This window comes from Tachysurus fulvidraco, chromosome 8 (genome assembly GCF_022655615.1).
Source record: "Tachysurus fulvidraco isolate hzauxx_2018 chromosome 8, HZAU_PFXX_2.0, whole genome shotgun sequence".
In the NCBI taxonomy this organism is placed as follows: domain Eukaryota; kingdom Metazoa; phylum Chordata; class Actinopteri; order Siluriformes; family Bagridae; genus Tachysurus; species Tachysurus fulvidraco.
The window spans coordinates 2667257-2682256 of record NC_062525.1 but is presented as its reverse complement, the minus strand read 5'-3'; the positions used below and the strand labels follow the sequence as shown (position 1 = coordinate 2682256).

General features: G+C 44.5%; 2 protein-coding genes across 4 annotated transcripts in view; both read left to right on the top strand.

Moving 5' to 3' along the window:
• uros (uroporphyrinogen III synthase) overlaps positions 1-571 on the top strand; it is a 6986-nt gene extending 6415 nt beyond the window's left edge. Inside the window, exon 10 of the mRNA XM_027160986.2 lies at positions 1-571. This exon is cut by the window's left edge and continues 506 nt beyond it. The gene's annotated coding sequence lies outside the window, so the exon portion shown is untranslated.
• Positions 572-1420: 849 nt separating this feature from the next.
• mmp21 (matrix metallopeptidase 21) lies at positions 1421-11042 on the top strand. 3 transcript variants are annotated; one of them, XM_027160969.2, is made up of 7 exons: positions 1421-1550; positions 2835-3537; positions 4572-4711; positions 6138-6279; positions 9067-9324; positions 9419-9591; positions 9664-11042. In XM_027160969.2, exons 2-7 carry the CDS (start codon positions 2859-2861, stop codon positions 9964-9966), a joined length of 1695 nt encoding a protein of 564 aa, XP_027016770.1. In that variant the 5' UTR covers positions 1421-1550; positions 2835-2858; the 3' UTR covers positions 9967-11042. The 3 variants fall into 3 exon arrangements, with proteins under 3 accessions (XP_027016770.1, XP_027016769.1, XP_027016768.1); XM_027160968.2 differs by having other exon boundaries at positions 1458-1613; XM_027160967.2 differs by lacking the exon at positions 1421-1550 and adding an exon at positions 1681-2118.
• Positions 11043-15000: the final 3958 nt, after the last annotated feature.

Below are 15000 nucleotides of genomic sequence, written 5' to 3'. Positions count from 1 at the left end.
TGCCAATCAACCTACCAGGCATGTCTTTGGACCAGGGGAGGAAACCGGAGTACCCGGAGGAAACCCCCGAGGCACGGGGAGAACATGCAAACTCCACACACACACAAGGCGGAGGCGGGAATCGAACCCTGACCCTGGAGGTGTGAGGCGAACGTGCTAACCGTTAAGCCACTGTGCCCTCCTCACATCATTTAGGCAACATTAAATGAACATGTCGGTCATAAGCTTTACTGAATACACAAGATAATCTTATTAATGATGTTTTGCCAGATGTTGGAAAATACAGCAATATACAGTAACTGGAAGATTGAAGGAACTGATTATACAATAAAAATTTAAGATCAAATTCTCAAAAAATCACCTACAAAAGTTCCCGAATAGTACTACCATCGATCCCGCTCGATGTCCAGCGACACATCCGTCCGAGGAACGGACAGTTTTTCTGTATTTTGTTTCTCTGCTTTTATTTTGATTATCTTCACATCGTGACTATTCGATGCGCTGTAATGAGTCTCTGGGTTACAGCTCTGTTTCACATGAAAATGCAAATAAAGGACAGTTTATACTTCCACCCTGTTTGTTTTTTCTCACTTAGACAAAGTTGTGAGAATGACTAGACCTGTATTAATGCAAAGTAAGGAATAAAACGCAACAGGATGTGCTGTTGAAGGGAAATAATCAGCATAGTATGTTTATATCTCTGAAAACACAAATTACTGGGTGATTTATCATTTTTCACTCTTTAGAAATACATTAAATGCACCTGGTATTTTGGACTTTGACCAATCACAAAGTTACTGAAGTGTTTCATGCCAATCAACTGTAGCTAGCTAATTTACAGAACAAATGATTAGCGATTAATATAACCCTGTTTGTAATGTTATTTTTAGAGGTTAAATGTTAAACATAGTAAATGTAAATCAAGACTCAAAACTAAAATCCCACTTGTGTCTTTTTTTGTTTGTTTGTTTGTTTGTTTTACAAACTTGTAAGCTAGTAGTCACTTACAGTCAGCTAGCCAGCTAAATTAGCTAATATTAGCGATATTAGACTAGCGGCTGTATTCGCATATTTTTACATATATTTGCATAAATACTGTTTGTAATAAGGGTAAATAAGGGTATAATGGTTTAAACTAACGATTTCTCACATAGAGATGATCCATTTCGTTAGAATACATTTAATTTTATTTGTAATAAATTGTTATTACATGTCAGTGCAGTTTGTTTATATTATTTTCCAGCTTATTGGTGAATAATATGTCAGTAAAATCTTGCAAATCTTGTGTATATCAGTGAGTAAATTGTGCATTAGGGGGAAAAACACACAACTCTCGTTAATATATTATATTTTATTTAGATTTTGACAATAAAACAAACGTCACGATTTAACACTCGACCCTAACGCACCTGCCCTCCACAGTACAAGCTGTAAAAGGTCCCATCCACGTGACAAACAACAGAAATAAAGCAATAAAAATAAAAACCTGACTCAACGCACCTGGCTTTGCGTCTTCCGAGTGGCACGTGCACGCGCAGGTGCGCTCACAGGTAGGTGTGAAGCGCGTGGCGCTCGCGCAGCGAAGATTAAAGACACAGAAAGCAAAGATTAAGGTGATGTTTGTATTGTGTTTACTAAAAAAGTCTCGTTATATATACTGTAAGGTTTGTTTGTCAGATTTTTTAGGGGTTTTTTTGTAAATACAACACCAGTTATTACAATTTTCACACCAAACCGTTAGGATTAGGCGTTATGACCGTTTGAATGACCGTTATGACCGTTAGAATTTCTTTTAAACGAACTTCAAAGAGGACGCACGTGACATCTGGTGCCTATATATACGGCTCCTCTGACGGCTCCTCTGCTCAGTGTTCACCTCTGACTGACATCATGACTAAATCTCGTCTCTGGTGTCTGTAGATTATTTAAATTTCATAAACACTGCGTATTAGATCGTTTCGCTTCCAGCTAATGATGTCGTCACAGATCTGTTTGGTCTTCATGGCCTTCATGGGCTCCAGTGTATCAGAGAAACTGTTCCACAGTCGAGATCATTCGGATGTAGAGATGTTCTCCTCTCACCTGGCCGAGCTCGTCACTGATATGGACTCTGCTCAGGTTAGGAAGAGAAACACACCATTCTACTGCAACAACCTCAGCTACATGGTTATAGTGAGCCTTTGGTTAATTCTTACAAAAAATGTACATATTTTTAATTCATATAATATTTGTTAGTACATTTGCCTCGCATCTCTGGGTGTGAGTCCCATCCTGTGTTTAAGGAGTTTTTGCATGTTCTCCCTGAGATCTGTGGATTTCCTCCAGGTACTTCAGTCTCCTCCTCCAGTCCATGCGTTGTAGGTTGATTGACATCTCTAAATTGACTGTAGTGTATGTAGGAGTGTGAGAGTGTGTGAGCAATTGTGCCCTGCAATGTGCTGGTACCCCCTTCAGACTGCCCCATATCTTGTGCCCTGAGTAACTTGGGATAGACTCCACATACCCCATAACCCTGTGCCAAGAGTGTGAGTCCATCCTGCCAGCGGTCTCCTCTGAGACATTGAGCCTGTCCTTCTGGCCAGCCAGAGGTTGCCTTTGTCCAATCTGGATCTTCTTGTCTCTAACCTGGAGCTGTTTCTTGCAGCCTGGAGCCTCCTGTGTCCAGTCTATATTATTTGGTGATAACCCGTTATTGGTTTGTTGGCCTGAAGCTGCCTACTATAGTTTTTTTTTTAGCATTTTGTATTGCTTTCATGCAAATGTATTATGTGTTCTGAAGACTACTGAGTTTGGTTACTGACAGAATGTTTTCTGTTCTTTTATTCCATCTTTAGCACTTCCTCTTCAAGTATGGGTTTATGAAACCAGTGAATCGGGAACACACACAAAGCCCCGGAGTTGATACTTCAACTGATTCTGACATCTTCTTAGAGGACACAGTTCAGGATCAGACTTTCTTTACTCACTCGGAGGACACCGAACATCTCCCAGAGTCACCTGACTTTATCGGAGCTCTGCTGGAGTTCCAGCAAGTGTCTGGTTTACCCGTTACAGGTGTGTTTGATGACGCCACAAAGGTGGCCATGAACAAACCACGATGTGGCGTCCCTGACAAGGAAGAGGACCAGATTGAAACCATAGAGACCAGCACTACTGCAGAGGACCTAAATGAATCCTCTGAGCCTTTTAACATCACAGCGACACCACAGAGTAACAACACAGACATTGACGTAGCTCAGAACGACACCTCTGACAAGGCAGAGACAGAAAAACAGCACCACCTACAGACATTGTTACGTAAGAGCAGTAGGATTAAAAGAAGCACCAATGCATTGTGGGGTCATGCTGCGTTCTCTAAGAACATCCTGACATGGAGACTGATTGGTGAAGGCTACAGCAGCCAGCTCTCGGTGGAAGAGCAGCGCCACATCTTCAGGCTGGCTTTTAGGATGTGGAGTGAAATCTCACCTCTGCAGTTCATAGAGGATCTGCATTCACCACCGGACGAGATCGACATCAGACTGGGCTTCGGCACAGGTGATACTCTTCTTCATTGTGGTCTGATATATTAACCCAGACTGACTAATGTAGTCAAAAACACTAATAAAAACAGAGCATCTAACAGCATCTAATACATCATCTCCGTATTTAAACGAGCGTACCGATTAAAACACATTGTTCACGTTCATTACACAATACACAAAAAGAGTCATGTGGAAAAATCATTTTAACAGAATTAAAACGGGTCACTTTGACCCGAACTGAAGACGAGGGGCAAATTAACATCCTAATGAGGCTATTAATGAAGCAGCAGGGACTATTAGCATGGCCTCATTTGCATAATTCAAGCTGGTGTCCTGCAGCTTTTATTAATTATTAGCAACATTTGCATGGTTGGGTGAAATATTCCTTAACACAACAGTAGAAGCAGAAATATTAGCATGTAAATCTTGTAGTGTAATGTATTTAATATGTGTAAATAGTTAATCGTTTAAAGTCATGTATATAATCGTAGCATTACATCAAACTAGATTTGATTAGATTTGAAATGCTAATAGCTAAAATGCTAAAATGCTATAGCTATTATTTCATTAATGAAGTGACAGATTTGATACAAAAACAATCTGCGGTCATGTTAGCAAGTGCAGCGGTAATCCAGTTCGTATATATATATATATATATATATATATATATATATATATATATATATATATATATATATATATACAGTACCGTGTTGAGCTCTTTATATTCAGTGTGTTTTAAAGGTGTCTACAGGGTTTGGGTTTTTGTTTCAACCGCGATTATTTTCACTAATGATCTTCCTTTTGTTCAGGAAGAGAGCTCATTACTGAAATATGATTAAACAGGAAAGCGCTGAATACCTGCATTGTTATCTCTGAATAGCGCGACTGTAGATTCGTGTCAGAGTTTTATTCTACCGTACAATAGCAGCTGTCGAGTCTGCCATGCTGGAATCACAGCTCACTTCATACACTTATAATCATATCATCAGATAGTCAGAGGAGGAGGATGTACGGTAGATCACAGCATTGTTCTCTCCCACCAAGGTCGCCACTTTGGGTGCGCTCAGAGTTTTGATGGTGCTGGAAGGGAGTTTGCTCATGCCTGGTTTCTGGGTGACATCCATTTTGATGATGATGAACATTTCACGGCCCCCAACGCAGGAAATGGGATCAGCTTGCTTAAGGTAAGACTCGAAATCTGAATGGAGTCCCGGTAAAGGAGGTGTGGCATGTGTTTCTGTTCGACTCCACTGAAGTAGAGGGGATGTGGTAGCCTAGTGGTTAAGGTGCTGGACTACCAATCGGAAGGTTGTGAGTTTGATTCCCATGTCCACCAGGTTGCCACTGCTGGGCCCCTGAGCAAGGCCCTTAATGCTCAGTTATATAAAAATGTAAGTCGCTCTGGATAAGGGTGTCTGCTAAATGCTGTAAATGTAAAAAGACATGGTTTGTGTGTTCTTAATTAATTCCAAGCAAAGTAGGTGTGGTTTATATTCCTTTTAGCCTCAGTGAAGGAGGTGTGGCCTATGTTCTATTCAGTCCCAGTGAAGGAGGCGTGGCCTATGTTATCGGTCAGTTAACCTCTATGATTGAGGCGTGGACTATGTCACATTTAGCCTCAGTGAAGGAGGCGTGGCCTATGTTCTATTCATCCCCAGTGAAGGAGGTGTGGCCAAAACATTAGCCTGTTAAACCCTGTGAAGGAGGCGTGGCCTATGTTTCATTCAGTCCCAGTGAAGGAGGCGTGGCCTATGTTCCATTCAACCCCAGTGAAGGAGGTGTGGCCTATGTTATCGGTCAGTTAACCTCTATGATTGAGGCGTGGACTATGTCACATTTAGCCTCAGTGAAGGAGGCGTGGCCTATGTTCTATTCATCCCCAGTGAAGGAGGTGTGGCCAAAACATCAGCCTGTTAAACCCTGTGATGGAGGCATGACTTATGTTTCTTTCGTCTCCAGTAAAGGAGGCGTGGCCTATGTTCAATTCAGCCCCAGTGAAGGAGGCATGGCCTATATTATCAGTCAGTTAACCCCTGTGATGGAGGCGTGGCCTATGTCACATTCAGCCCCAAGGAAGAACGCATGGCCGATCTTTTATTCAGCCCCATTTAGGAGGTGTGGCCTATGTGCTACTTAGCTCACTGTACAAGATATGGCTTATGTTTCATTAACTCACAGTTAAGGAGGTGTGGAATATCTGCCATTTACTCTTTATTAAATGATTGTGGTCTACTCCCACAAAATTTCCTGTAACGTAGGAGGCGTGGCCTATGTGCCATTAAGTCCCTGTGAAACATGTACGCTATGTTAAAGGAAGCTGAGTGTTTTTAAAAATAGAACTTTAAATGAATATAAATGAATACTTACAGAACACACGCTGCGAACACCCCAGCAAAATTCTGTCACTTTATGACGTAACGTTGTTTAATAGTTTCTACCATGAGTTTACACACACAGTGGGGGGTCATAACCTGGGGGTTATAACCTGAGCATGGACAGAACTGAGAAACAGATGTGAACAAATGGAGGAGAAAAAAATCCTTCACTAATGGCATAAAAATCTCTAATATTTGCAGAGCTTTTATTGAATTTTTGGCTGATATTTTGCAGGTAGCGGTGCATGAGATCGGCCACGTGCTGGGTCTTCCTCACATTTACCGCTCGGGATCCATCATGCAGCCCAGCTATCGACCGCAGGATGACGGCTTTGAGCTCGACTGGCTCGACAGGAAGGCCATTCAGAACCTCTACGGTAAGTACAAATGACTCTGTACTGGAGTGTGACCTGGAGTGTGTGTGTGTGTGTGTGTGTCTGTGTGTGTGTGTGTATGTGTGTGTCTGTGTGTATGTGTTTGTGTGTGTGTGTATGTGTCTGTGTGTGTATGTGTCTGTGTATGTGTCTGTGTATGTGTCTGTGTGTGTGTCTGTGTGTGTCTGTGTGTGTGTGTGTCTGTGTGTGTGTTTATGTGTTTGAGTGTGTGTCTGTGTGTGTGTTTATGTGTTTGTGTGTGTGTCTGTGTGTGTGTTTATGTGTCTGTGTGTGTGTGTCTGTGTGTGTACAAACAACAGAGCACAGCCCTCTGCCCACAGTAAGTACAAATGACTCTGTACTGGAGTGTGACCTGGAGTGTGTGTGTGTGTGTGTGTGTCTGTGTGTGTGTGTGTCTGTGTGTGTGTGTGTCTGTGTGTGTGTGTGTATGTGTTTGTGTGTGTGTGTGTATGTGTCTGTGTGTGTTTGTGTTTGTGTGTGTGTCTGTGTGTGTGTGTGTGTGTGTCTGTGTGTGTGTTTATGTGTTTGAGTGTGTGTCTGTGTGTGTGTTTATGTGTTTGTGTGTGTGTGTCTGTGTGTGTGTTTATGTGTTTGTGTGTGTGTGTCTGTGTGTGTGTTTATGTGTTTGTGTGTGTGTGTCTGTGTGTGTGTTTATGTGTTTGTGTGTGTGTGTCTGTGTGTGTGTTTATGTGTTTGTGTGTGTGTGTCTGTGTGTGTACAAACAACAGAGCACAGCCCTCTGCCCACAGTAAGTACAAATTACTCTGTACTGGAGTGTGACCTGGAGTGTGTGTGTGTGTCTGTGTGTGTCTGTGTGTGTGTCTGTGTCTGTGTGTGTGTCTGTGTGTGTGTCTGTGTGTGTGTCTGTGTGTGTGTGTCTGTGTGTGTGTGTCTGTGTGTGTGTCTGTGTGTGTGTCTGTGTGTGTGTGTCTGTGTGTGTGTGTCTGTGTGTGTGTGTGTCTGTGTGTGTGTGTGTCTGTGTCTGTGTTTGTGTTTGTCTGTGTGTGTGTCTGTCTGTGTGTGTGTGTCTGTGTGTGTGTTTATGTGTTTGTGTGTGTGTCTGTGTGTGTGTCTGTCTGTGTGTCTGTCTGTGTGTGTGTCTGTGTGTGTGTCTGTGTGTGTGTGTGTCTGTGTGTGTGTGTGTCTGTGTGTGTGTCTGTGTGTGTGTGTCTGTGTGTGTGTTTATGTGTTTGTGTGTGTGTCTGTGTGTGTACAAACAACAAAGCACAGCCCTCTACGGGTAGTACAAATTACTCTGTACTGGAGTGTGACCTGGAGTGTGTGTGTGTCTGTGTGTGTGTGTGTGTTTGTGTGTGTATGTCTGTGTGTGTGTGTGTGTGTCTGTGTCTGTGTGTTTGTGTATGTGTGTGTTTGCAAACAACAGATCACATCCCTATCCAGTTTGTCAGTATTTACATACAGTAAGTTTAACAGAGGCCCAGTGCTGTATTTGTGTTATTCCCGTGAGACGTTAACAGTTGTGTGGTGCTTTGACAGATGTCATTATTCCTAACGCAGTAAAAAATGGTGTTTAACTGGAGAAAAAGATCAAGATGTTCTTCACTTACCATTCTGCAGGAACATGTAGCATCATGGGTTTGCGAATTGGTGCAAAGGTACAACACAGAGTCCTAGAATACAATGCGGTGCCACTGTATATACGATGACGCTCAACTGGTTAGCGAAGTTCAAGACGACCGGTTCAGGTGTATTAGCATGACAGATGTAGCTTTGGAAGCTGAGCTGCATTTCTGTTCTGTATCAATAACCGATATGACATTAAAAACCCAAAGCTAACTTATGTTTGCTAGCTATTCTGTTCGAAAAATGAATTTTCGTTACGCCATTACTCAATAAATAAATAAATAAATAAATAAATAGATCTCTAAGGATTTATAATGAATCTATCTATGTATGCATTAATTATAAATCAACTGTAAAGTGGCTGACAGATTGCGATTAGAAGTCTCTCCAGATGACGATTCATTAAGGATAATGATCACTTTGCTTCAGAAAAGGCAAGCGTGAAACATCACGTTCTGCCCAAGCGACTCCCAGCAGAGCAGCTGCTGTCACATCCATCAGTGCTATAATGGGACGTGTACTGGGAGGTTCATTAGCGCTGACTGGCCCTCGTGTCACCGATAATTCCGGCTCCTGAAAGTAAAACTCGGCTTTAAAAAGTGCTCCTAATGGCTTGTAAATAAAATCTGTTATTTTCTTTCAAGAACTCTAAGACAGGGGGCATAGTGGCTTAGTGGCTTAGCGGTTAGCACGTTCGCCTCACACCTCCAGGGTCGGGGGTTCGATTCCCGCCTCCGCCTTGTGTGTGTGGAGTTTGCATGTTCTCCCCGTGCCTCGGGGGTTTCCTCCGGGTACTCCGGTTTCCTCCCCCGGTCCAAAGACATGCATGGTAGGTTGATCGGCATCTCTGGAAAATTGTCCGTAGTGTGTGTGTGTGTGAGTGAATGAGAGTGTGTGTGTGCCCTGTGATGGGTTGGCACTCCGTCCAGGGTGTATCCTGCCTCGATGCCCGATGACGCCTGACATAGGCACAGGCTCCCCGTGACCCGAGAAGTTCGGGTAAGCGGTAGAAGATGAATGAACTCTGAGACATTGTGTAGGACTGGTGTTACTCTGTGAATGAAAACGTACCTGTTTGTAAATGTCTCTGTGATGATGTTGAACGCATCTCTCGATGTTAGATGTTAGCTTCAGCTTGGAGTCTGTGCTCAGTCTTTCTGCCTCCTTCTGTTCCTGCACTCACAGGAGGCTGTGGGGGTCGCTTCAGCACCGTGTTCGATTGGATCAGAAAGGAGAGGACGGCGTACGGTGAAGTGGTCGTGCGCTTTAACACCTACTTCATGCGTAACGGTTTGTACTGGCTCTATGAGAACCGCAGCAACAGAACGCGTTACGGAGATCCCGTCTCCGTGCAGGTCGGATGGCACGGACTTCCGTCTTCCGGCGTGGACGCCTACGTGCACGTGTGGAGCCGCGAGACGGACGCTGCGTATTTCTTCAAAGGTAACTCAAAAACCCAATGTGAGTATACTTACGGGTTAAAGTGAGATTGAGTTTGTTTTATATGATCACGCTGGATGGATATGTTTTGCTGCAGGAGCTCAGTATTGGAGATACGACAGCCAGAACGATCAGGTCTTCTCTGAAGACGCAGACGGCCAACGTTACCCTCGTCTTATCTCCGAGGGCTTCCCAGGCGTACCGAGCCCCGTCGACACGGCCTACTACGACAGGAGAGACGCTCACATTTACTTCTTCAGAGGTTCCTTGGTAAGACCGTTCAAATGTCTAAATGTCCACACAAAATTCAGACGTATTTAAATCAGAAATCTCCTCCCCCAGGTTTATAGGTTCAGCATCCAAGCTAACAAGCTAGCAGCTACTCAGAAAATGACCGAGCTGTTTCCTGCCCTGACCCCAGGCGACCATCCCACAAGTAACCTGGATGCCGCGTATTTCTCCTACTCGCACAACACCCTCTTCCTGATAAAGGGCGCCTCCTACTGGAGGGTGGTGGGAAAAAGGGCACGCAAGATGAAGCGCTCACTGCCCTACAACAGCCTGCTGCCAGCTCGAGAGGTGCAGCAGCAGTGGTTCGACATCTGCGACGTCCACACCAGCGCCCTGAGAACCGAACGCCGGTGACGGGACAACAAGCACAACCGGAAAAGTTCCTTTTCCCTTTCAGCTTATAACGACGACGTGATAAATACTGAACCGCTTATTCTCACAATGATCCAGAAAAAAAAACCTGAAACTATTAGGGGATTTGATTTTAATCTCGTTCACGCCTGGTCTTCACATCTGTCGAAACATCTATCCACTGAGACGCGAACCTCTTCTTCACACAGGAGGCCTGTTAACGAACGTTATAAACGAGCGACAGACGAGACGAAGAAAGAGGTTGAGAAAAGTGTCATCTTTTAAACAGCCTCGATTCATTGTGTCGATGTATCCGTTAGCGAGCGACGGAGAGCTCACGAGAGCTTTTAGATTCAGCTTCCTGCTTCTTTGAGCCTCTTGGAGTAACCGTTACGCCTTACACCAGGCCTGACGTACAGACGATGCTAATCGGAGATCTTCACGATCGTCGAGATTTTCGCTTTCTTGCGGAAAACGAGACGAACTGATGATCACAGGTTTCTTCTTTTAAACTCCTAGCAGTGGAGACACATGTGTAACGCCTTTCTATAAGAGCCGTATTCATGTCCACACACGTATACGAAAGAGGGATACGGCTGAGTTGTGATGATGTCACACGATGCATCCTGTAAAAAACGAACTTTCGTCCTCAATATCGCCGTTTCTTGATATTGTATTTATGGGGAAAAAAATGCAGCTTATAAACGTCTGGTTTTGTTCACGGAGCGAGATCTGTGAGCGGTTATATCACGTTTAGCCGATCGGGGAACGTCGATCTGCTTCGGTTTTGATCCGAGGCAGCAGTCGTGGCACCAGAACGCCAACAAATTTTCCATCTTATCAGCAAAAACATCTGTACACATCTTCTGACGTGAGTGTGAATATTTCTGGGCCGCGATATTTCTGTGACTTAGACGTGTACTGCCACGTTTGTGAATCCCCCCGACTCCTTATTTATAATCCTATTTATGTGTGTAAGACAAAAACAGTGTGTTTACTTCCTGTTCGTTTGGATTTAAGATTTTTTTCTTAAATAATTGTTATTTTTGTACGTGAACAATAAAGTGAAGACTTTTACATCCACATACATAAAGTGTGTGTGTGTGTGTGTGTATGTGTGTGTGTATAAGAGGGGGACAGACAGAGAGGAAAGAATAGAGAGGGAGAGAGAGAGAGAGAGAAAAAGAAGAATAGAGAGAGAGAGAAAGAAGAATAGAGAGAGGAAAGGAGGAAGAGGAAAGAACAGATAGAGAGAGAGAGAAAGGAAAGAAGAGAGAGAGAGGAAACAATAGAGAGTTTACAAGAGAGTTTATATACAGTTTAAGTGTATTATTGGGTTTTCTGTATGATTATGTCTGTCGTGTATGTGTGTGTGTATGTGTATGTGTGTGTGTGTGTGTGTGTGTGTGTGTGTGTGTGTGTGTGTTTTCTCTAGCCAATTAAAGTGAAGTGAGGCTGAAGGAACACATCGATCATGCAGTGGGTGTGTGTGCAATTCAAGTCTTTGTTCTGTTCAGTTACTCTGCTGGCTGGAGCAGATTAAACTCCCGCTGGTGTATGACCTTATCCTGTTCTACACACACACACACACACACACACACACACACACACACACACACACACACACACACACACACTGCTTGCTGAACTGAACTACTCTCACATGTTTATCACTCATCAGTTTTTTAACAGTTTTACCAGCACACTGATGTCCAAAGGAAACATACGGATGGTACATTTTAAAAATAATCATCTGAGGTTGATCTAAAGTGAGTCTGATCTAAAGTGTGTCTGATCTAAAGTGTGTCTGATCTAAAGTGAGTCTGATCTAAAGTCTGTCTGATCTAAAGTGTGTCTGATCTAAAGTGTGTCTGATCTAAAGTGAGTCTGATCTAAAGTGTGTCTGATCTAAAGTGTGTCTGATCTAAAGTGTGTCTGATCTAAAGTGTGTCTGATCTAAAGTGTGTCTGATCTAAAGTGTGTCTGATCTAAAGTGAGTCTGATCTAAAGTGAGTCTGATCTAAAGTGTGTCTGATCTAAAGTGTGTCTGATCTAAAGTGAGTCTGATCTAAAGTCTGTCTGATCTAAAGTGTGTCTGATCTAAAGTGAGTCTGATCTAAAGTGAGACTGATCTAAAGTGAGTCTGATCTAAAGTGGGTAAGATCTAAAGTGGGTAAGATCTAAAGTGTGTCTGATCTAAAGTGTGTCTGATCTAAAGTGTGTCTGATCTAAAGTGTGTCTGATCTAAAGTGAGTCTGATCTAAAGTGTGTCTGATCTAAAGTGTGTCTGATCTAAAGTGAGTCTGATCTAAAGTGAGTCTGATCTAAAGTGAGTCTGATCTAAAGTGAGTCTGATCTAAAGTCTGTCTGATCTAAAGTGTGTCTGATCTAAAGTGAGTCTGATCTAAAGTGAGTCTGATCTAAAGTGAGTCTGATCTAAAGTGAGACTGATCTAAAGTGAGTCTGATCTAAAGTGGGTAAGATCTAAAGTGGGTAAGATCTAAAGTGAGTCTGATCTAAAGTGAGTCTGATCTAAAGTGAGTCTGATCTAAAGTGAGTCTGATCTAAAGTGAGTCAGGACTCTGTCGTACTTTCGGTGTGTTTTAGACGTGTGTTTGTCCCTCTGTTTATAATCCTACACTGGATTTTAGTGTTGAAGAGAAATCTGAGCTGCTTTTTAGATGAACAAACACTCGGAGCTTCTCAGAGAGCAGAACTGGGTTTGATATCAACATTTACTCTGAAGATACAAACATCTGTGTGGAGAAAAACTTTTCTATAAATCTGTCACCTCTAGTATTGTAGAGAAAAACAGGAATAGTGATGAAACTCTACAAAGTCCTGAGTGTTTACTTTCATATGAGCTCCATATTAACACCACAGTGGAGTGAGACGTGAGGAAGACGTCCGGTCACCAACACGGACATGAGACAGACTTACATCACAACTTCTGACCACAACAATTCAGTGTGAACAGCAACCTGAACACAGTGTGTGAGTGAGAACAGGGGTGTGTGTGTGTGTGTGTGTGTGTGTGTGTGTGTGTGTGTGTGTGTGTGTGTGTGTGTGTGTGTGTGTGTGTGTGTGTGTGTATATGTGTGTATGTGTGTATGTGTGTATGTGTGTATGTGTGTGTGTGTGTGTGTGTGTGTGTGTATGTGTGTGTGTGTGTATGTGTGTGTGTGTGTGTGTGTGTGTGTGTGTACCCAAGGTTATAGTGTTACACTTCTCCCCTTTCATGCTCTTACCGATTTTACAATCATCACACATCGATCACTATTAATACTGCGATTAAGTGACCGCTAGAGGGAGCTGCAGCAACACATGCACATTTTATCCCAGGACGTCATTCACAAGATAACACTCACAAACTAATCTATACACAGTGTATAATGTAAATATAAAGTGTATAATGTAAATATAAAGTGTGTAATGTAAATATAAAGTGTATAATGTAAATATAAAGTGTATAATGTAAATATAAAGTGTGTAATGTAAATATAAAGTGTATAATGTAAATATAAAGTGTGTAATGTAAATATAAAGTGTGTAATGTCCTCTCACGTGTCTCATGTCCCTCTCCCGTGTACTCATGTCCCTCTCCACGTGTGTCCCGTCCCTCTCCCGTGGTCTCCTGTCCCTCTCCCGTGTCTCCTGTCACTCTCCCGTGTGTCCCGTCCCTCTCCCGTGTCTCCTGTCCCTCTCCGTGTGTCCCGTCCCTCTCCAGTGTCTCCTGTCCCTCTCCCGTGTGTCCCCTCCCTCTCCCGTGTCTCCTGTCCTCTCCCGTGTGTCCCCTCCCTCTCCCGTGTCCTCCTGTCCCTCTCCCGTGTCTCCTGTCCCTCTCCCGTGTTTCCCGTGTGTCCTGTGCCTCTCCCGTGTGTCCTGTCCCTCTCCCGTGTTCCCGTGTGTCCTGTCCCTCTCCCGTGTTTCCCGTGTGTCCTGTCCCTCTCCAGTGTTTCCCGTGTGTCCTGTGCCTCTCCCGTGTCTCCCGTGGTGTCCTGTCCCTCTCCCGTGTGTCTGTCCCCTCTCGCCCTCCCTCCCCTCCCCCCCGGCCTCTCCGCCGCCCCCCCCCCCCCCCCCCCCCCCCTCCCCCCCCCCCTCCCCCCTCTCTCTCTCTCTCTCTCTCTCCTCTCTCTCTCTCTCTCACTCCCCACGCCCCCCCCCCCCCCCCCCCCTCCCCCCCCCCCCTCATCCCTCTCTTCTCTCTCTCTCTCCCTCTCTCCTCTCTCTCTCCCCCCCCCCCCCCCCCCCCCCCCCTCTTTCCCACCCATCACCCACCCCCCCACCCCACCCCCCCCCCCCCCCACACCCCACCCACCCCCCCCCCCCCACACCCCACCCCCCCCCCTCCCCCCCCCGCAACACCCCCTCACCACTCACCCCCACCACCCCACACCCCCCTCCCACACACCCCACGCCCACCCCCCCCTCTCCCCCCACAGCTACCCACCCCACACCCCCTCACCCCACCCCCACACCCCCACACACCCACACCTACCCCCACACACACACACACACACACACACACACACACACACACACACACACACACACACACACACACACACACACACACACACACACACACAAACCTGAGAATATATGCTGTAGACAGCATTTAATTGGATGTTCACAAGACAACTCCATGTGGTCTTTGAGGACAACGATCTCTCATCAATACAACATTTATCAGACTGTATATTTATAATCACACCCCCAGGGTCACAAGCTGCTTCCAGACATTTACATTTACATTTACAGCATTTGGCAGACGCCCTCTACTGACAACGTCTACTGTAAAAAGTACTATAAAAATAAATTAGAATTTATATTTGAATCTCCAAACATTTTTTGTCCGTCTGTTTTCTCTCTTTAGATATTCCAGACAAGCAGGAGGGCAAGAGGGCAAGAGGAATCAGCAGACTGGAGGAACATACGGAGGGGCTGTTACTGGTTGGGCTGCTGGGTTCACCTCAGGCTGCTGCAGGTAATCGGTGGAGACGATCCTCTGTCTGCAGGAGTCACTGTTTTACCCTC

Coding starts and splice junctions, on each gene's coding strand:
- mmp21 (XM_027160967.2), top strand. CDS start 1,972: ATGATGTCGTCACAGATCTGTTTGGTCTTCATGGCCTTCATGGGCTCC. Junction 3,538..4,571: donor CAGACTGGGCTTCGGCACAG/GTGATACTCTTC, acceptor TCTCCCACCAAG/GTCGCCACTTTGGGTGCGCT. Junction 9,592..9,663: donor ACTTCTTCAGAGGTTCCTTG/GTAAGACCGTTC, acceptor CTCCTCCCCCAG/GTTTATAGGTTCAGCATCCA.